Source organism: Notamacropus eugenii, chromosome 2 (genome assembly GCF_028372415.1).
Source record: "Notamacropus eugenii isolate mMacEug1 chromosome 2, mMacEug1.pri_v2, whole genome shotgun sequence".
Classification (NCBI taxonomy): domain Eukaryota; kingdom Metazoa; phylum Chordata; class Mammalia; order Diprotodontia; family Macropodidae; genus Notamacropus; species Notamacropus eugenii.
In genome coordinates, this window is record NC_092873.1 from 349574075 (window position 1) to 349586493 (window position 12419).

The 12419-nt window shown below is 42.8% G+C and overlaps 1 protein-coding gene across 3 annotated transcripts in view; it reads left to right on the plus strand.

Annotated features, from left to right (window-relative positions):
- GPATCH8 (G-patch domain containing 8) overlaps positions 1-12079 on the plus strand; it is a 105866-nt gene extending 93787 nt beyond the window's left edge. For all 3 annotated transcript variants that reach the window (XM_072646014.1, XM_072646016.1, XM_072646015.1), the window contains 2 exons: positions 3825-3955; positions 5705-12079. In XM_072646014.1, the coding sequence (XP_072502115.1) occupies positions 3825-3955; positions 5705-9575 (4002 nt within the window). In that variant the 3' untranslated portion in view covers positions 9576-12079. The remainder of the gene's footprint in view (positions 1-3824; positions 3956-5704) is intronic.
- The last annotated feature ends 340 nt before the right edge of the window (positions 12080-12419 follow it).

The following is a 12419-nucleotide window of genomic DNA, read 5'->3' on the forward strand; positions in this document are numbered from 1 at the left end:
CTCCTTTTATTGCCAATGATGGTATTTTTATAAATGATGTCTGAGGTATTAACCTATGCCATTTCATCCCTTCTGGTCCCGTATTAGAGAGAATTGGAAATGTTTTGTTTTCTTTGCATTTGTTTTGTTTTCTTTATAAATGAACCCTCTGCACTAACTAGAGAGAGAATAACTTCAAAAAAATAAGAACTGAATGACTTTTTTTTCAGTGTAGGACATTGTAAGGTTTCCTGTGGGACAGGATGGTGGGTGTCATTTTACATCAGTGTTGTTGGATATAATAAAATATATTGAACTTTTTGAGGAGCACATTAGGTCCTTAAAGTTCAAGTTGAAACTTAATGTTGATGTTTTGCAAATAAGGGTGGAACCAGATGACTTTTCAAGTAGCTTTGTTTTAAACCATCCTAGACAGATGATAATCCATTTGCTTTTTCAAGACCCATGAAGATTACTTATCCACCCCCTCACTGACATTTTCTTGAAAATTTAATGGTCTTTGGTCCTGTTTCTCCATTTTCCTGTTGTTTTCAGAACATCCACATCTTGAAGTTATGTTGGACTTCATTTTGAGGGGGAAAGGAAAGAAAACCCAGGTTTAGGAAAGTCTCAACACAGACTTTAATGGGATCAGAGTGAAATTATGGCCCTTCCAATTATACCTTTGAGATTTTGACTCTCATTTTAGTTGTGGGAAACAGGCTACTGCACAAGCATTGTGGAAGGAGTATGGCAACTTAAGTTGCATCTTTTGCAGAAATAGCTGTGTGTGTGTTTGTCCTTCATTGCCAAAGAAGACCATGCCATCAGAGAAATGATGACATGACTTGCATTTGACCTTGTTTTGAGTGAGTGAGAGCTGTGCAGGTCACCAGTCTCACTTCTCCTCCAGAGCCATCTGAATCCAGTGACCAGATATTCATCAGGATGACTGGAGATGACCCAGGATGAGGCACTTGGGGTTAAGTGACTTGCTCAGGGTCACACAGCTAGTGTCAAGTGTCTGAGGTGAGATTTGAACTCGGGTCCTCCTGACTCCTGCTCTGGTGCTCAATCCACTGCACCACCTAGCTGCCCCATTTAAATAATTAGAGAAACATTACTTGCTCATGGGTGTACAGCTGCCTTCCCAGGGAAGGACTGAAGATTATACATTTTTGTTGTTGTTCTAATCATCCTTTCACAACTAAATGGAGAAGAATTAGCCATGAAATCCTCAGAGTTTTGTGCTCATAGTTTTTATTCGTGGTAGAAACAGCTAGGAGGCCATTACCTATTTAAGAACTACCTATATGTAAAATCCAGAAAGTTGGTCAAATGAAGAAACTAAATTTCTCTGCTACCATTTAATCTTGTCACACTATTACTGAGAGGTAAAAGTCAATTACACTGATTTTGGGTTTTGAAAAACAAATTTTTACATTTCTAGCCCCAAATAAGTGTTTTACCTCCTCTTAACAGGTTGATTGTCTTCTTTTAAGGCTATGTTCAGTTAAAAGTGGAAGCAAAAAGTTTCCAAAATTGACTCCATAATACAAAATGCTAAGTTAGCTTCTGTAGCCCCTAGTTCTCCTAGGCATGATCATATCTGTATCACAATATGTTTCTTTCTCCCTCTGTCCACTCTTCTATTTTCTTCTCATTCCCCTCTCCTTTCCTAGCTGTCCATCCCTTTCAAACTTGGTACTATAATCAAACTTCTTTTGATTACACACAATATATTTAGCACTGTATAGACATGATTCCAGTGGACAGGCAGTCTAATTGAGGTTAGTAGGAATAAGGAACCTAGGAAAACGGAATCCTCCAGAGAGTGTTCAGTAGTAGCATTTTATGACTTTTTTTCTTGAGCATCATATAATCAGTAAATGCCTTCCCAAGAGGAAAAGATGTGAAAGGTGGTAAAGGAAATGACTTGAGCAGAGAAACTTTTCAGCTCTATTTGATCACAGGGAAAGTGTCAGATGAAAGATAATAGGTCCCCTTTAAATCTGTGGCTAGAAAGCCAGTGGCATAGCTGGAGAAGAGAAAAAGCTAAAAATTAAGTTGGAGGGTTTGAAACAGGCACATAAACATTCTACTGCTCCCCTGTCACTTTGTCTTGATCCTCTTAAAGGGAGGAAATTATGTCATTTGTCTTTATTGAAAACAGCTAGTCACAATCCACAACTATTACTTTTAAATGGATTAAAAAGTTCCAAAATCTTGGCAGCTAGGCTGTGAAATTATTTTCCCAATTGTTGATGACTTGAACTTCTATAAACACAGGTGATTTAAAAAAAAAAAAAAGGTTGACCACTTGAAGCAGCAATGTATATTCTTAATTATCTATTAAAAAAAATACAGGTAGTCTCATTACTCAGGGTGGGATTTTTAGTCAGTGTTTTGTGTGTGTGCATGTGTTGGGTGTGCATGTTGTTTAGGTGCTTGGTCTTACCCTCACCCCCACTGTATAGAGATGATGGGTCCATCCTTCTGTGTTCACTATAATAGCTTACAGATTCACTGAGAGAGCCTGTGTAGTAATGCTTGCTTTTATTTTTTTCTCTTCCACTCTTGTTTTATTTTTTCCTTTTTTTTCTTTGTGATGTGACATTTTCAGCTGATGTATTGAAAGCAAAACCTTCTAATTTGGGAGCCCAGATCACAAGAGTGAGTTTTTCTACTAGTGTCTTTAGCTGTATATCTTTTTTGTGTGTCTTTTCCACTCTTTCCCCCTTCCTTTCAACTCAGTAACAATTCAATCACATTTCATCAATATTAGGTAAGAGAATTCCTCTGTCTGTCAAACTTCATCTTTTTCACAAAGCAATGTCCACTTTATATTGGGTCAAACTCCCTTTTTCAGTGTTGTTGTAAGACTGATATGTTTGTTAATTTTTGGTTTTTCCTATTATCTAGCATATTGAAACTATCTGGGTTCTGTCCCCTTTGAATATTGATGATGATGTGTCATGGCACCATTTAAAAATCGTTTTGGAAAATTACATGATAATCTCCTGGAAGTAAGCTTCCCCCATTCTAGCAAGTCCCTATGTTCAAAATAATGTGACCATTGACAAACTTCTTTGACTTATCTCTGTCCCCCACACACACCTCCCTGTCCCCTGGAGCTTCCTCTCAGGGCATTCTAAGAATGAAATACTACACAAATTGCTGTCTGTTTTCAGCAGACTGACTGAGAGAATGTGGTCAGGTTGGTTAGCTGTGTTCATGCTAGTACTGGGAAGACCTCTCCTGAGACTCCACTAATCAAATGAACAGGAAAAGTTTGTTCAAACTAGAAAGATGGTGCAGCACTTTCTTATAATAAAATGAATTGTACTTTGTAATCATGAGCTCTGTCTCAGAAACTTGTTCCCCATGTAATCTGTACATTGCTTTTCAAGATCTTGTACCTGGGTAATTTTCTGCACTAGCTAATCCTTTTCTGTTCTCTTTGACCTATGTTATTAAGACTTCTGTTATGCTCTGTTTGTCAAATATTTTTATACTCTAAAAGAGCAGACAATTAAACAGTCCCTTTACTTTCAGTGTTCTGAGATTTGCTTGTTGCTTTTGAAATCAACATTTTATTGTGCAATATTGTAAATAACTGCCCTGATTATAAATGCAGATACGTCAATGGCACTGCCAAAATCGATCAACCGTTGTTTACAATGACCTTTGGAAAGTATTGTAATGTGTTCTTGGGGACCAAGAGACTCTCAGCCTTAGCTCAATAACCATTGGTTGGGGGTGGAGTTTCTGGAATCCCAGTTTCTCATTTCCCAGGCTTTTCTAATCCTCTGTACCTACTCTTTCCTTGCTTTCTGTCACCACAGAGGTTGAAAGATCTCAAGCAGAGAGAGTTTGCTCGTAATGTCTCCTCAAGATCAAGGAAAGATGAGAAGAAGCAGGAGAAAGCTCTGCGACGGCTGCATGAATTGGCAGAGCAGAGAAAGCAAGCTGAATGGTGAGCCCCTCTCTCAAAGGGCCTGGGGTTAGTTGTAAACTGTAACAGGTTCAACGACTAAACATGGTCTTGTCCTTGTTCCTTTTCATTTGTAAAAAACAGAAGGGGTTAGTGGTGGTGTTAGACTGAGGGTGGGGATAGAGGAGGATGACTAACTCTGAGCCTATTCTTCCCCTTTACCTCCAAAATCCCCTTGAGTGAGGCAGAAATTACTTTTGTCTTCATTTTATTGGTGGAGCAACTGAGGGACAAAATGAAGCATTTTTCTAACATACTCTGTACTAAGTGCTGGGTATGGGATTATTAAAAAGGAAAATATTACTAAAGAAGTAGAAAATGCAATCCCATTTCTTGAAGTGGGCTCCCTCTCCTGAGTTAATCATCCAGTATTGTATCTAGTTTGTGAATTTATTACCTTCTTGAATATTTCTGATGTATACATTTTAGGTCCTAATGAAGGAAGGAAAGGCCTTAGGAGGGATTTTGGAGAAAATCTGTTTTATGAGATCTTGGAACAATATTGAGTTAAATTGTCTTTAAACCGTATCAAACTCTACTCAGTTCTCTGATGACGACTTCTGGAGCCACAGACATTCATTCCTCCAAGGAGTATTGCTGGGGTTCTTACCCAAAATACATTTCAGTCAGCTGATTCCAACTTGGGGTTTTATTTTTGTTTTGTTTTTGCTTAAAAGCATTATGCTGAGCCACCTTTGCAGATCTTGTTTTCCAGTTTTTGTTTTTCCTAATGCAGGTCAGAGCTTTCAGTTTTCCCCAAAAGCTTCAGTCCTTTCTGGGGACAGTTTTAGCACTTGGAAATAGAACATAGAGCAGTCTTTGAAGCTAATGCAATCTGGAGCACCAGACTTCTTAAGACTCTTAAGTTGGATGGGGATTTAAGTGACGTGAAGAGGACAGAACAAATTATACAGAAGTTTCCTTTTCACTCAAGTTATGTTCTTGAATAATTTGTAGTGACAGGATTTGTGGTACAGAAACTACAAGGAAGACAATGATCACATGTCTTTTGGCCAGTAGGATCCTTCTCAATGGTCAGGGTCCCCATACTGAAATTCTACTTTTCAGCATTATTAATTGAGTACCTAGCAAATCTTAGAGGAGACCATCTGAATAGATTACATGTGATGTCCAAGAATTAAACAACAAATTCTTGGCCTTTGACCTCAGAGGGCAAACAGCCTTTGCACAGGTAAAACTCTATAGACCTTTTTTTTAAAAAATTTGAAGGAACAGGAAGAAATGAGATAGAATTCCTCTTCTAAAATTTCTAATACAGCATCCCTGCCACCACTTTGCTGAATGAAATAAGGGCTAGTGGGAACCCTTTGATAAAATTTGGAAGACCATTGACAGCCTATTACAGGTTAGGATAATATTGCATGAGAAAATACCAGGAACAGAAGAGGTTTGGATTAGATCAAAAAACATTAAAAGAGTATAACTTGGTAGAAATGTACATTTTCCACTGAGGTGGGGGGAAGGGGTGTAGACAAAGTTAATGGAATTAAATTTTCCCAATCTCTTTTGAGGAAGTTCTTACACTGTAACAGTGAACCAAGTAGGATAATATAGTCTATTATCTACATATTGCTTTTTCTACTAGTGGATGAGCAAAGGCCAGTGAAAGGAAAGGTTTATAAAAACCAGAGTAGAAGATAATAAGTAGTTTGTGAAACTTCTAAAGTGCCCCTACTAACTCATCTTTCCTTTTTCCAAATCATTGGGCAGCGCCCTTGGAAGTGGCCCTATGTTTAGACCAACCACAGTTGCTGTAGATGAAGAAGGAGAAGATGACAAGGATGAGTCAGCTGCCAGTAGTGGCATGGGAGCTTCTGCTTCTTCTGGCCTAAGCGCCGAATTCACCGCAGACAAAGGAGGCCCATTCACCTCAGTACAACCTAGTAGCACTGCTGGTCTGGGACAAGCTCCTGTTTTGGCCCCCCAGGCTGTCAGTTTTGGCATCAAGAATAATTTGGGGACTCCGTTGCAAAAATTAGGAGTTTCATTTTCTTTTGCCAAGAAAACTCCTGTCAAACTCGAATCAATAGCATCTGTCTTCAAGGACCATGCAGAAGAAGGTAGTTCTGAAGACAGCACAAAAACTGATGAGAAGGGCTCTGACCCAGGAGCATTACAGAAAGTTGGAGACTCTGATGGCAACAGTAATCCTGAAGGCAAAAAGGAAGATGAAGATGCACATGAAAAAGATGGCGGGTCACTTGCCTCAACACTATCCAAGCTTAAAAAAATGAGACGAGAAGATGGCACTGGAGCTGCAGAGCCTGAATATTACCACTACATTCCCCCAGCTCATTGCAAAGTGAAGCCCAACTTCCCTTTCCTTCTCTTCATGCGAGCCAGTGAACAAATGGAAGCAGATCATAGCACACACCCAAAGAGTACCCCTGAAAGCAAAAAAAATAGTTCTCCCAAGCTTAAGAGTTTCAGCAAGCCAGCATTGAGCCAAGGAGCAGAAAAGGTGGTGATTGAAAACCCTATGCAACAGAAGGAAACACATGTGACTGAATCTTCAGAGCTTAGAGGTAAGACTGAAGCAAAAGAGGGCCAAATAGACCCAAGTGAGCAAAGTGGAGACAGTCAGCAGCTTGAAGAAAATCAAATCCTTGAATCTAGCCCTTTTAAAGAAGCTGCCCAGACTACCCCAGCAAGGAAAGAAGGCTCAGAGGGACCTAAACATCCTACTGGCCCTTTCTTCCCAGTTTTGAGCAAAGATGAAAGCACTGCCCTCCAGTGGCCATCAGAACTGTTAATTTTCACCAAGACAGCACCCTCCATTTCATACAGCTGTAACCCTCTGTACTTTGATTTTAAGTTGTCAAGGAATAAAGATGCCAGAGCAAAAGGGATAGAAAAACCAAAGGATCCAGGAGGCCCCTCAAAGGAACATTTCCAGTGTTCTGATCCTGGGGATGTAAATAAGAACAAGGAAGGGGGTGATACAGATCATAGTTCGGGGGAGAAAACAGATGCTGTGCCCTCGGGGTCAGCATGTAGCAGCCTTCATAGGATGGAACCTGGGGAGAACCATGGGGAAGAAGTGGAGGACAAAGGCAAGAGCCTCCCCAGCAGGAAAGAGCGAGCTGCCAAGTCTCACCGACAAAAGAAGAAGAAGAAGCACAAAAAGTCCAGCAAACATAAGCGAAAACACAAAGATGATCCTGAAGACAAGGGCTCTAAAACTGAGTCTGGGGAGAAGTCCAAGAAGAGAAAGAAGCGAAAACGGAAGAAAAATAAATCATCAGCCCCTGCAGACTCAGAGCGGGGACCTAAACCTGAGCCCCCAGGGAGTGGCAGCCCTGCGCCCCCCAGGAGGCGTCGGCGGACACAGGAAGATTCCCAGAGGAGAGCACTTCCAACTGATGAGGGGAGTAGCAGCAAGAAGGAAGATGGGGGTGGTGGCAGCAGCAGTGCCCAGGACCATGGTGGCAAAAAGCATCGAGCTGACCCACCTCCATCTGCCTGCCAGCGAAGAATGGGTGCTAAACGAAGGAGCAGCCAGCCCAGCAGTGGAGATGAGAGTGATACAGCTTCATCACGCAGGCAGCACCAGAAATCTCCATCCCAGGACAGTGAGGATGATGATGAAGACTCTGGCAGTGAACACTCCCGGAGCTGTTCTCGGTCTGGCCGGCGCCATTCTTCCCGCCACTCATCCCGACGGTCCTATTCAAGCAGCTCAGATGCTTCTACAGACCAGAGCTGCTACAGCCGGCAACGTAGTTACTCAGATGACAGCTATAGTGACTATAGTGACCGGTCACGAAGACATTCAAAGCGTTCTCATGACTCAGAGGATGACTCAGATTATGCCAGCTCAAAACATCGGTCCAAGAGGCACAAATACTCATCCTCTGAAGATGACTATAGCCTCAGCTGTAGCCAATCACGAAGCCGGTCACGGAGTCATACTAGAGAGCGATCTAGGTCCAGGAGCAGGGGTCGGAGTCGGAGCCGAAGCAGCAGCTGTAGTCGCAGTCGGAGCAAACGAAGAAGCCGGAGTACTACAGCCCACAGCTGGCAGAGGAGTCGGAGCTATAGCCGGGACCGTAGCCGCAGCACACGAAGCCCCTCCCAGAGATCAGATTCCAGAAAGGGCTCAAGAGGTCATGAAAGCCCTGAGGAGAGACGATCAGGTCGCAGAGATTTCATCCGTTCTAAGATCTATCGCTCCCAGTCCCCACACTACTATCGGTCAGGTCGAGCTGAGGGGTCTGGAAAGAAAGATGGGAGAGGGGATGACAGTAAAGGGTCTGAGCCACCTTCCCAGAATAGCACTGGCCAAGCAAGGATGTCTGATGGTGATTATAGCCCAGAAGATAAAAATTCAGTCACTGCTAAGCTTTTATTAGAGAAGATTCAATCAAGGAAAGTTGAGAGAAAGCCAAGTCTAAGTGAAGAGGTACTAGTTATCCCAAACAAGGTAGGGCTCAAATTGAAAGATCCCCCACAGGGTTACTTTGGGCCTAAGCTCCCACCCTCCCTTGGCAATAAGTCAGTTCTCCCATTGATTGGGAAGCTCCCAGCCACTCGCAAACCAAACACCAAAAAATGTGAAGAGTCTGGCTTGGAGCGGGGTGATGAGCAAGAACAGTCAGAGACAGAGGAGGGGCCCCTGGGCATTACAGAGGCCCCATATGGACACCAGTGCCCTTTGGAAGACACAGCAAGACCTATATCAGACCCACTTCCTGAAGAGCCAAAGCCTGAAGAAGGCGCTGCTGAACACTCCACAGCTCCTTTAACCACCCCAGCACTCTCTAACTGCTATCCTGGGGATCCCACCATACCCCACAACTACCTCCCTGAGCCCAGTGATGGGGATGCCCTGGAGCATCTGGACAGGGCAAGTCAGTCTATACCCAGTGAATCCAGTGCCCTCCCTTTAGTCCCAGACATGGAGCACTTCCCCAGCTATGCACCTCCTAGTGGAGAACCCAGCGTTGAATCTCCTGATGGGGCTGACGATGCCTCACTGGCCCCCCTAGAGAGTCAGCCCATCACTTTCACCCCAGAAGAGATGGAGAAATATAGCAAGCTCCAGCAGGCAGCCCAGCAGCATATCCAGCAGCAGCTCCTGGCCAAACAAGTGAAGGCTTTCCCAGCCTCAGCAGCACTGGCTCCTGCAACACCTGCTCTTCAGCCTATCCACATTCAGCAACCTGCCACGGCCTCAGCCACTTCAATCACCACAGTGCAGCATGCCATCCTACAACACCACGCTGCTGCCGCTGCTGCTGCCATCGGCATCCACCCTCATCCCCATCCCCAACCCCTTGCCCAGGTGCACCACATTCCCCAACCCCACCTGACCCCCATCTCCTTGTCTCACCTCACTCACTCAATTATCCCTGGCCACCCCGCCACCTTTCTTGCCAGTCATCCCATCCACATCATTCCTGCTTCTGCTATCCACCCAGGGCCTTTTACCTTTCACCCAGTCCCCCATGCAGCTCTCTATCCCACACTTCTAGCTCCACGCCCTGCTGCAGCAGCTGCCACTGCTCTCCACCTCCACCCACTACTGCACCCCATTTTCTCAGGTCAGGACCTGCAGCATCCACCTAGCCATGGTACATGAGTGGATACAGAGGGGGAGGGACAAGTGGGGAGAGGAGGAGTGATGACACCTGAATATCTTGAAGAGAAGAGGGCTGAGCCATTGGAACCAGTAAGTGGAAATTGGGGTGGGGAATTTTCTTTTGACAGCCAAAGAAATGAGTCTTGGCTTGCAGGAATGGTTTGGGATATGAGGTTTGCATTGGGCTTAATATCAGGGATTTTTTCTTTCTTTTTCATTTCCCATTTCCTCTTCCCTTCCCTTTCTTCCCCCCCCTTTGTATTTTCAACACAAAGAACATCTCCAAGTGTTGTCCCACTTCCTTTGTAGCAGCATCTCCTCGCTGAAAATCTTGTTAACCCCTCCTCACCCCCATTCCCCCCCCCCCCATTCCCTTCCTGGTCTTTGCCGCTCTGCCCTGTCTTAAAAATTTATAACTAGCATTTCCTCCTTTCTAGCCAATGGGTTGTCAACTAGAGCACTTGTAATAGACCCAGCTGTTCCATTCCCTGTCAGCAGTGCCAGGGACAAACTGAATTTTCCCTAATGGGCAGTGGTGACATTTGTTTGAAAAGCATCGATACCTTGGGTTGGGTTACTTGGTGACTGATCCCATGGTGACGTGACATTGTCCCAGTTATGAGGTGGGAAAAGAGGTGTTTGGCCTGGACACCAAACTGTAGTTAGGTCCACTCTTCGTCTAAACAGAGAAAATCATTCCTCACCTTAAAAGAGTCATCTTCACAGCCCAGAAAAGAAGATTCTGTCATGTATTGGGTGTTGTGGAACATGGCGTCCCCTGTATGCTTCCCCAGAGAGGAGCTTGAGTGTCTAAAGGGTATTCTTTCTTCTGTCATGTTGATGTTTCCTTCTTAATTTATAGGAATTTTTTTTTTAATGTAAAGAATTGCACTGAACTCTGTAAACGTAAATGCTGCTTTTTGTAGCTCATGAAAAAAGGTTCCATATTTGTAGTATACTGCAATAATATTTTTTACAGCCAACTCTAAGTGATCCTTGTTCTGGTGGCTTTGTGTAAATATGTTTGCTGTAGTTTAAGACACTTTTAAAGGTTGCAAAATGAGAACAAAATAAAATAAAAACAAATTTGTTTTCTGCTAGATGCAAAATGACTAAGCATGTATATTTTATCAAGCTCATGTATTTTTGAAGTTATGTACTATAAAATGTAAAAAAAAAGCAAAAGGGGAAAATCATTTAACGTTTTTGTTTGTTTTTGTTTTTTGAGTTTTTTTGCTGAGAAGAAATGTTGAGTAATTACAGTAAAACATGCACTCAATACTGGGACTCCTAAGAGCTAATGGATGGCAGCCAGTTGGAGGTGTCAGAGGGACATTGATCTGCAGGGATGCCAAATGCTGTGCTTAGCTGTCGTGTTCCAAAGGGGCTGGCCCCTAAGGCAGCAGGCATAGAGGAGTTGAAGAGCTAGAAATTTCACTATCTTCTTGAGAAAATCCAGAGTAATTATTTCATTCAGCTTCTGCCACTAATTGACATGACTGCAGTTCTGTTCCCAATAGTCTTCCTAGTACTTCAATCCCTCTGACTTATTTTTTAAATTGTGCCTTTTGGGTTCTAAACTGAAGCAGAAAGATTGGAGGAGGAAGTTGGGGAAGGGCCAGTTTTTCTTTCCTTTTTGAGAGGTGAGCATATTTCTGTACTCTTTTCTTTCACCTGATAAAAGTAAAGGAGTTACTAGTCCTACTCACATAAAGTGAGATCCTTTTCCTTTTAAAGACGCTGACCAGGAACGTTTTTACCTCAGCACCCCTTCCCCACTTCTCACCTAGGCTTTTGCCTTAACATAATACACTGGCCTGAGCTGGTGCTGAGGCTTTAGCTCGTCTCCCTCTTTATTTTTAATAATTTAGGCGGCTCTTTCCCAGTCCAGTCAACCTTCATGGCTAGAATTGGTTGTGTGAGCTAGGCAGGATGGCTACCTGAAAGGGTAAGAAATTAGTAGTGTGGGCCAAGCAAGCCTCCTGCTTTTTTACATCCTCTTTACCACTACTTTTATCCCACTCCCCCAAAAAAGAAAGACAAAGGCATTTTGAGTGGTAGGAATGAGTTCTAAGCAAACCCAGGGCATTGAGCCCTTACCCTGATCTGTGTTCCTCATTAAAATAACAAGCATTGCTTTTAAAATTAATAGCACTGGAAAAATGAAATCATCTGTTTTAAGTTAAGGGACTTATGTTTTCTTTATTTTAAGTTGATGTAAATATTTAAATGGTATGAATGATACAGTATTAACGTTCGGATGCTGCTCACCATTAGCTTGTAGATGGAGCCCATGGATTCTAGCAGCCTTGCTGCTTTTATGAGGGCAGTTTTTCTTAAACTCCCAGAATAGTGATTTTAAAAAACGAAAAAAACTATTCTACTTACAAGCATAACAGTCTGTATTTAACTTTATCACATAAGATAGATATATTATATATATATATATATGCTGTAAAATGAGGGGAGAGAAAACTTTCTAATAAACCAGTGATTTGTGGAAAGAGCATATTCTGTCATGATTCAGCCCCTTTCACTTAGTATTGGGAAAATGGGTCCACCTTTGTGTCAACCTTAAGGCTGCCAAGGTACAGAGTCAAGTCCAAACAGTTTGGTTGGATTTGGATGATACCCCTGTTGAACCTACTCAGAACCCTTGTTAGAAAAGTAGAAGGATGGGGACAACCCAGGCACCTTGTCCCTGGCAGAGATGGGTGCAGAGCATTCTACCTCTTTTTGTAGATGAGTCAAAAGTGACTTCCCATTAACTTAAAAGTTTGGTCATAGGATAATGGAGTTTTAAGGCTCCATAATACTTGCCGTTCACAATGATGTCTACGTTCC